We start from the raw sequence: 9,626 nt of genomic DNA, 5'->3' as shown, positions 1-9,626 counted from the left end.
CCTTGGTGTGTCGAGGTCGCTGGCCCCCGAGATCCCTCCCTCGATAATGCTAACGGCCGGGCTAACATCATTACTCGCCCCCCCGTTGCTATGCGAACCGCTGCTGGGTTCCTCACCCATGGTGTGGGAGCCGTCGCTCGAGGATTCCCTTCCACCGCGGGTCCGCGTAGTAGGCACGGTTAGTTACCGAGTAATATTATGCCCCCCTTCACGCTACCACGATACCTCCCTTTCCTAATCGCGCACCTGTATCCTCCACGTAGCGAACGTACGCCCACACCCACACACGCAGCTCCGTGCACTCCAACTCAACACTGACTACTCACGTTATGATCGCGCACCTGTATCATACACGGAGTGAACGCACGCGCACACACGCAGCTCCACACACGACACCCACTCTCGCGCCGCTCTGCGCAGCGCTCCCACGAGGCGAGCCGCTGTATACGCAGCACCACACGCGTTCACACTTCTCAACGAGATCACACGAGGCCACGATCAGCTATTAATGATTTATTGTTTGCTACCTGGGACTTGTTGTTAAATCAGTACGTATTGACGAGGCTGGCCTATCCTACTACCCCAATGATTTATTGTCTGCTACCTGGGACTTGTTGTTAAATCAGTACGTATTGACGAGGCTGGCCTATCCTACTACCCCTGGACCTATTCCCTATTTATCGGCTTACGATACCCTTTCACCTTGCTACTCACGGTTCGAAGTATTCGGCGTCCTGTGACTTTTCCTCGATGCTCGTCTGGACACGTCACGCGGACGTCCGGAGGGCAGAGCTGGGAGCCGACTTGAACGCGGGCCTCTTGAAGCGAACTGAGATCTCTCTACCTTGCTACGCTCCCTTTTATCCTAATTCCCGGACTCAGGCCCCTCCCCCCTTCCCACGTACTCTTCGCTCTCTCTCCTGCCATGTGTGTGGGGCATATGCTATTCAATCGCTTTCTTATGCCGGGTGCCTTGGTTATGCACATTCTGCGGCGGCGTCCATCACAAAGGCTCGCCGTGGGAATTTGTGTACGGGCTCCCCGCGTGCCTCCGCTCTCCTGATTATTCATACTGCCAAGTCGATACTTGCGTGTGTGGGGTGTGTGTGGTGCGTTTCACCCGCGGTGGCCGAGTGGCCCCTCGCTGCGACCTTGCAATCTTAATGCCGGTCGCAGCACCGCGCAGTAGCATCGGAGGAGGTCGTCCAATTCCCTGGTCACCGGAAACCGTGAAAGTTATCCCGATAAGGGCTTCTCGGATTAAAACCGGTCGGCCAGGTGACCTCCCCTCGGAGCTCTATGGGGGGGGGGGGGGGGAAATGCGTGCGGGTGTGTTCATGTGAGGTGAGATGAGGGGGACGCGGGGTTGGCTCCGTCGCTTGGTGGTGGCGAGGTCGTAGCTAGGGCGCCTGCTGAACGGCTTCGTGGCGGCGGCATCACAGGTGTACAAACAAAATAACATCTGTCAGCAGTCCTTTTTCGAGAAATATCTTCACTCCACAGCTGTTCCAACCACATGTATGTAGAGCTTCTTTCACACCGTACACCGCCAACCGTACTAATCGGAGGTGCAGGGGAAGGATAAAATAAACACAAAAAGCACTTCTAAAGAAATTTTTTATGAATGGAGATTTAAGAGTGCATAGCTCCAGTGTTCCAGACGGTCCGCAGAAGCGCTTCTGAAAGCGGGCGATGCAGTGACTATCTTTCGATGGCTAGCCAAAAGCCGCTGCGAGAATGACGGGAGTTTGCATGATGGTTTATGCTCTTTGATGAGATCAGCAAGGTGTTGTGGTTCATTTGTGGTAAGCACTTCGTATGTAATGGGTGCGACCTTGTAATGTATTCGTTCAGCAACCAGAAGCCAATGCTTCAGCTTCTGTTAACGTTGCTTTTTAATTAACATTCCAAATTTGTAGTTTTCCTGGTTTTCTTTTGACCAGATCCACCAATGCCACTTTCTGGCTCGTAGTTCAGAGGCATTAACGTTTTCCAAATCGCGGTTTGCACGCAACAATATGACGTCGTGCAGGGGTGACCAAACTGCAACAAACCAAGAGCCAATAAGTGCCCATTACTTCTGCAAAGAGTCCAGTTAATATATAAGTCAATATTGACAGTTTTTAGCACAGCACGGGAGACATTCTTTAATACTGTGATAGTATATGTTCTACGTTATGCCCCTTCTATAAAGCCGCATTTGGCTTGGGAGACGCGAGTTGGCCACTGCTGATCTAGCGGAACAAATACTGAGATGGGACACAAAGGATGATGGGACTGTGGCACGTTGCGCTTCGCGCGACAAGCTATGCTCTCTGCCCCACAAAGTTACCGTTCTTAGCAGCGATGACGTAAAAGCGGACGTCGCGGTCGCGACTTTATCAGGGAACATTCCCTATTGTATTGGTGACGATATAACGAAACAGCGTTGATAAAATCGACTTGAATCAAGGACTCCCTGTTCTGGGTTGGCATCATGTCGTGAAATTAAGTATTCATTAGGCTATCTTGCAGAGTGGTGCAATCTTTTGTATTACAGTGCAGCCGTGAAAGCAGATATTGAAGCTACATTTGAGATCCCTTCAATTAACATCTTCCACACAGTCATCATATTTTATTTATTAATGAGTGGATGGCTAGATGCATGTGGCAATATGTGCTTTACAGACTTGGGCTCTGGGTTGTTCTTCGTGCTTTCGGAGTCCCTGGCCCTCTGCTCACGATCATTAAGGACCTTCATGATGGTGAGCGGGCCCGGGTAAAACTACGTGGCCGGGAGTCAGAGCCTTTCCCTGTATACCTTGGGGTGCAACAAGGATGTCCTCTGGCTCCCACATTATTTAACATCTATTTTGACCACGCAGTCCGTGAAGCCTTCAATAGCTGTACCGGGGGAATTTCCATTTGGTACAGATATAATGGGAGGCTGATCGATGCCTGGGTGCGATCAAGGGATGGCTCCCTATTGGTCAACCACGTTATGTATGCCGATGATTTGGTAATAGCTGCTCATTCAGAGGAGGAGTTGGAGATGCTGCTGCTGAGACTGGAGCGTGCCACTAAGAGGTGGGGCCTTACCATCAGCCCCACCAAAACCAAGCACCTGCCTGGGTATTTTGTACCATCGGACACTCTACTCCACCCCCACAACTCCCAATTGGTGATGGGGCAGTAATGGAGAGAGTGGAGAGTTTCCAATACCTGGGCAGTGTGCTTATGACCGGCTCCAGTTTAACAGCAGAGGTCTCACTCCGAATCAGTTGAGCGGCAATATCATTTCATCGGTTGCATAATGCTGTGTGGAAGCTACCTGGTCTGTCGCTCCGCACGAAGCTTCAGGTTTTCTCGGCCAAAGTCATTCCCTCCCTTCTTTACGCTTGCGAAACGTGGACCCCCCTAATGGAGCATCTTCGCCGGTTGAAAACATTTAGGCTGGCCTGCCTACAATCCATCCTGGGTTTAACCAGGCTGGATTGTGTGAGGAGCTCACAAATCCTTGAAGGATCTGGGCAAAGTCCCATCGGTGAGCTCCTCCGGCAGGCAAGGCTGCGTTGGCTGGGTCATGTAGCCCGCATGCCCAGCCACCGCATGCCTAAACAGCTTTTGTTCGGCCGGATCGAGGGGGCTAAACGGGCGCGGCACGGGCTAGAGAAGAGATGGAGTGATGTGGTACAGGAGGACGTGGAGCTGAGTGGACTTGCCGATGACTGGTACAAGCGGTGTCAAGATCGGCCTCTGTGGAGGAGGCTCGTGAAGGACGCTACTGGGCAGTTGGAGGCAGTCGCTCTCCAACAACAACGGAGGGCGGAGGAGCGACGCTCACAACAACGAGCGGAGCGCCGGGTAGCTGAAGCACAGCAAGTTGCACAGTAGGGGGCACATCTCGGTCATCTCAGTCAGTCGACCCGTGGCACCTGGGTCTGCCCCGTGACCTCCTGCCAGCGGGCGTTTAACACTTCACGTGGCCTCAAGGTGCACATGGTCTGGCACAAGCGTCGTGGTGACGTCACCTCCACTTAGTGGCGAATGGCGGTTGTTGTTGTTTACAGACTTAAAAGAGGCAGAGCTTGGCAGGACCATTGCACCCATATTGTGTTACCCCCTTTATCTTAGCCAGCCTTGATTGACACTGATCGGGTTTCGCTTTTGCCTGGCAAGAGGCTGGCACTTCTGTTTCTACAGCATTCAAACACCAATGATCACATCTGAATCCACACTCAAATTTGTTCACATTATCATATATGCATGGCATTTGTATTCATACACATACTATCTCTGTCGGGGCTCACCCATAAATTTCCCGTAGTGCTTATCACTGAACGCTTTGGCGTACGTGAGCTGGCCCGTTGCATTGTTAGCGAGCATGGGGACTGTCGCGGTGCAGCCAGGCTCTGACTTGTACCCAGTTAGCTGCGTCTGCGTTGACGCGCATCTCTGCCAGGATCAAAGTGCCAGCATTCACATTTGTGTATTACTGATGCCATACATGCACTATAACTATAATAAAGGCTCAGTCTTTTGTTATGCAGTCTATTCATAGTCTCAAACCGCACCTTACCATAATAATAAAGAGTGGGCCATCCCTGCCCCTTCCCCCCCCCTCAACCATTATATATACGGAGTGGTATCTCCTGTAATCTCTCATTTACTTGATACAGCTGTCGGGCTGTGACGGTTCCACCTGAAGACGGAAGCTTGTGTTGCTTCCGAAACGTCGTGATTTTTATTTTATTTTACTTTTACTAATTTTAATGTTTTACCTACGTGACTTTACCGAAAAAACCTAAGAATATGAATATAATTTATCTTGACTTAAAGCTTTCATGACTGCAGGAATTCATATGTTTTGGGTCTTTCGTAGATAGGTTCATTTTGTTATTTTCTTTGAACCTATCTACGTGACTTTCCCGAAAGACCGAAATAATATGATCATTTATATTGTACCAATGGGTAAGGTGTGACCAGACGAACTTCTGAGCAACGGCAGGAACTCCACGTGCCTATATGGTCGTGGAATTACACTCGAATGAAGCCACCAATGTCTCACAACAACCGCAATTCGCTACTAAGTGGTGGTGACGTCACTACGGCGCTTTTGCCAGGCTTTGTGCACGTTAACGTGGCCTTAACCTGCACGCACACACACACAGATGCACACAGTACATATAGTAAAATGAAGAAAACTAGCAATAGAAACATGGCAAAAATATAGTTCTACGCATAGAAAACAAACAATTACATAATGCTACTAAAGGAAAATAATTACATAACGCTACAAAACATTACATTTACCTTAATCCCAGTGAACCTTGGTCTCGGTGAACGCATCATTTTTGTGGAGCGAGATGTAAGGCAGGGTGTAAGGCGGGGGCCACCTTACGCCTCGCTCCGCGGTATTCATCCGCAACCTCACCGCGCTGCACTAGTTGCATTTATGTAACTAACGCAACATTTCCGCATAGTCAGATTTCCGTTAGTCGGGTCTTCCATAATCCGGGGACTGTCTGTACTGGAGATTTAAATAAGTAGTTTGTTCCTCTTACCCAAAAACACAACTATTGGCTTCCACAATTTGGCCCTTGATATTTTTGCAAGTGTCTAGAAATGTCACAATAGTCTAGGTCAATGGAGATACATTGACCAACAGTTTTTACTGTGCCAGTTTTCCAGATGGACCCGCATATGCCAAGTCTTTCTAAAATGACAATATTGGCAAATGACACGTTTTTCATTGGCAAATAAATGTGTGCCAGCAGATGCTGAATACTGCACCACCATTTCACCATGGATTACATGTATAAAAAATAATGGCTGGTGTGATGTTGGATTAATTTATTTACAAAAAATAGCATTGTCGTGCATGAAAATTCATCACGCCAATACTGGCGAAAGGGTCTATTGTACAGCGAGCTCTAGAGAGCCCTTCTAAGAGGGGATTTCGTCCTCTTCCAGGATGGCAAGATATCTTTGAAGAGGTGGATGTAGCTACACTTAACCCCCAAACAAACACGACCTGTCTATCGATTAACTGTAGTGTACCCATTTTTGCTGTTGGATGAACAGAGTTTGGGGGATTCAATAAGCTTCCCCATTATATCAACTTCTGAGCCAGGAGATATAATCGGTGGCATCTGAATTTCAAGTCCAATTTATGCTAACCATTTCAGCATGGTAGCATCCACGCAACAAAGGACATTAGTTTTATTGATTGTAACAATACCACGAAAAATTGCAAACATTACAAAATCTGGATGCAGGGAGGTTTTATTATTTTTTCATTGGAAAGATACATTCATTTTATTAATACCAGCATTGTCATTGATAAAAACAAAGAACTTAGAACGATGCTTAATTCTCAAATATATTCTTTTTCTCTGTCTACAGCACCTGGTGCAAATCATGTGGCGAAAGCATGACAGTGGCGTGCTTGCAGAAATGGCCGTGCACGTTGGTTTAGTAGGCGGACCTGAGCAGGATGCAAATCATGCTCAGGAGCTTCTCGAAGCCGGCATCGCCTGCGGCAACGGTGTCAGCAATGACCGCGGCCAGGACCTGGAAAGACATCAGAGAAAATTAGATTTGGCAATTAAAATAGGTTATCTTTCATTACACAAGCATCTAATAGTGAATGTTAAACTTTTTTTTCAACTTCTCTACTTTGTGCAAAATGGCTATCCATGATCCCTGCTGCCACTAGGCCATAAAACTTATTATTGAATAGAATCGCAAACTGAATCGTGAAAATGAATCAAATAGGGGAGAGTGGAGGATCCTTACAGACCTACTGAGTAGAATAATTTTTTACGTAACTACTCTATGTCAATTTTCGATTTAAAGCTTTCGTGACTGCAGGGATTCATATTCTTGGTTCTTTCGGTAAAGTCAAGTAGAAGGTAAATAATAAAATAATACAAATACAACAATAACATTCTCACGACGTTTCGATTGCAAGACAAGCAATCATCATCAGGTGTGAAAACCACAGTAATAAATTTTGCTTGTGTTGCAATCCAAACGTCGTGAGAATTGTATTGTTTTATTTTTGTATTATTTCCCTTCTACGTGACTTTACCGAAAGAACCAAGAATATACTCTATATCAGTTTTAGTTGGATCCAAACACACTATGTAAGAGGGATTGAGATGTATCTTCTTTAGTGACCCTGTACCAATATTGCTAACAGCTGTAGCCAGTAGTCACCAAAGAGCCAACCAGTAGTGATCGTTATGTTCACTGCATGCGTTACCTTGAAGTACTGGGGGTCCACCTGGAAGCTTTTGGCGTGCTTGCCACTCAGATCCTGTAGCTTCAAGCTCATCTTCTCGGTGTCATCCATGGACGCCACGGCATCGTTGACGGCGTTGATGATCCTCTCGGCGTGCCAGCGCACGTCCGCGGATTTCTTGAGCTGATCAGCCGAAGTCATCCCCTTGAACTTGGGGAAGAATGCCTGAGCAGCAGGGTTGCTGGTGAAGAACCTGTTTTTAAGGAAGGAACATTATGTGATTTAAATGGATTTGTCAAGTGGGCCAGACAGTTAACCATAAACAAAATATTGTTTGTGCAGCAGAAGACGCAATCTATTGGGGAAAATGGTAATGACAAAAATCCAAGTAATTTTTACGCGACTTCGACATATTTTTATTTTAATATTTATTTTCAGAATAATTCGTGTACCCTATATAGAGTAATCACAATGAAAACAGCACAATTGCTTTTCGTTCCCACTGTCCATCTCAACACGATTGCTATTTTAATATGAAATGTATGAATTGAAGGTGTTCATTTTACGTAATGAAAGATTGCCTTACTTCACCAGGATGTCCACACCGGAGGTCTCATAATTGGAGTACACGGGGGCCCACGCGCTGCGGATTTTGGTCTTCTCAGCAGCGCTCAGAGGCGCAACGCTTCCAGAGTCGACGATAGGCATGGTGATTGCTTTTGGAGGTGATCGGCGATGATCCTGCAAAGGGAGTCTGAAGTGATGAGCCACTCATCTGAGAACCTCCTTATATATCCGTTTTATCAGCGTTTTCCCAATATCATACATGATGATGCAAATAATGTGAAATGATTGCAGCAACAACAAAACAAACGATGAAATTAAATACCAAATACATTTTATAACAAAATATGAACTATTCATGAATTAAATGCTAGTATGCATTTTACATTTTTATGATTTTCATTATATATATTGAAAGGATACAGGATAATTTAAACAATATTTTAGTAAATTGAAGTTCATTGCAATATGGTTATTGGCCAATATGCACCGTCAGTTTTGAGTGAAGAAACAACATATGTTGTAATGGGGCTGTCTTCTGCGACATTCTGAAAATATGGTATGAAACATTGAACTTTTTTTCACAAATTTTACTAAGTACAATTTTGATACATAACCGGAAATAAAATGTTCATTAGTTAAATGCGAGTACGCTTTTTCCCTTTTTATGATGACTATTAATATCTATGAACAGGTTACAGGATGTTTTTTTACAATATTTTTATGATTTCAAGTTTTATTGCAATATGGTTATGGGCCAATTTGCACTGTCAGCATTGAGTGAAGAAACAACAGATGTTGTAATGGGACTCTCTTCTGCGAAATTCTGATAAGATATATAGTGGCTAAATAATTGTAAAAATACAAAGGCTTTAAAAATATTGTTACTTCCTACATACATTTAGTATTTTATAACAATGTAATCAAATGTTAGTGGATTCATATAACCAAATTGAAGTAATCTTCATATTTTCTGCTCCGATGAGTCTCATATTTTCTCATTATTTTATATTTAACCCTAACCCTTATTTTATATTGTCCATAACTAAAATATCCACCAGAGTGTTATGTTATTGTGAGTCAACATTGACATATGTTGTGAATTGAATAAATGAGAGTTTCATGTTGCCTCTTGGTTCTTTAAAATTTGTGTTAAATTACATTGTAGGTAGTTCCAGATATAGGGTTTGTGCAAAGTCATCGTGCTGTTCAAAATGTTGATGGGTATTATAATATCTGCAAGCACTGGCGAAACCAGTGGGGGGGGAGGGGGGGGTGGCACGTGCCCGTGCCCCCCCAAATTAGGGGTTTCGATCGGATCATTGGGGTTCATTAGTAATAAATCGTTTCGTAGCAGAACAACATGTTTACAAGCCAAGGGTGTAGTTGAAACTATAGTTTAAACTATTGTACTTTCAAACATACTTTGGAGTGTATGTACTATACGTACTCCACAACAGGGAGACGCAGACTCTCCGACTACCCCTCCCTCACCCTCCCAGTAAGCCTCGACCACTCACTGCAACATCGTCACACAGGTCATGTACCACAATTTCAGGTGAGTATATTGCCATGCACCCTATTTGTTTTAATCAGCTCTCTAGTTATTATTCTCCATTTTTATGCATGGAAATATTTTAGTTATGTTGAAAAGTGTTATTTTTTCAGGTTTTAGGTCACAAAATATTTTCTTACGAATACTTCTTAGGTTGCACAATGGGACCTTATGGGAAAATATATTTTCATGTACGATTTTTCAGTTTACATTCAGACTTTCAAGAATGCAACCCAAACGTGTTTCGAGGTACGCCTTGGATCCTCATTCTGAAATACTCTT

General features: G+C 45.0%; 1 protein-coding gene across 1 annotated transcript; it reads right to left on the bottom strand.

Annotated features, from left to right (window-relative positions):
* Positions 1–6,246: 6,246 nt before the first annotated feature.
* LOC133340766 (globin-like) lies at positions 6,247–8,003 on the bottom strand. The gene is made up of 3 exons (XM_061549150.1): positions 7,812–8,003; positions 7,247–7,478; positions 6,247–6,552 (listed from the first exon to the last, which is right to left on the bottom strand). Exons 1-3 carry the CDS (start codon positions 7,931–7,933, stop codon positions 6,454–6,456), a joined length of 453 nt encoding a protein of 150 aa, XP_061405134.1. The 5' UTR covers positions 7,934–8,003; the 3' UTR covers positions 6,247–6,453.
* Positions 8,004–9,626: the final 1,623 nt, after the last annotated feature.

Source organism: Lethenteron reissneri, chromosome 10 (assembly GCF_015708825.2).
Source record: "Lethenteron reissneri isolate LAM-NWPU_2019-01 chromosome 10, ASM1570882v1, whole genome shotgun sequence".
Lineage (NCBI taxonomy): Eukaryota > Metazoa > Chordata > Hyperoartia > Petromyzontiformes > Petromyzontidae > Lethenteron > Lethenteron reissneri.
Note: the sequence above shows the minus strand (reverse complement) of the source record. Positions and strands in the feature narration are given on the sequence as shown.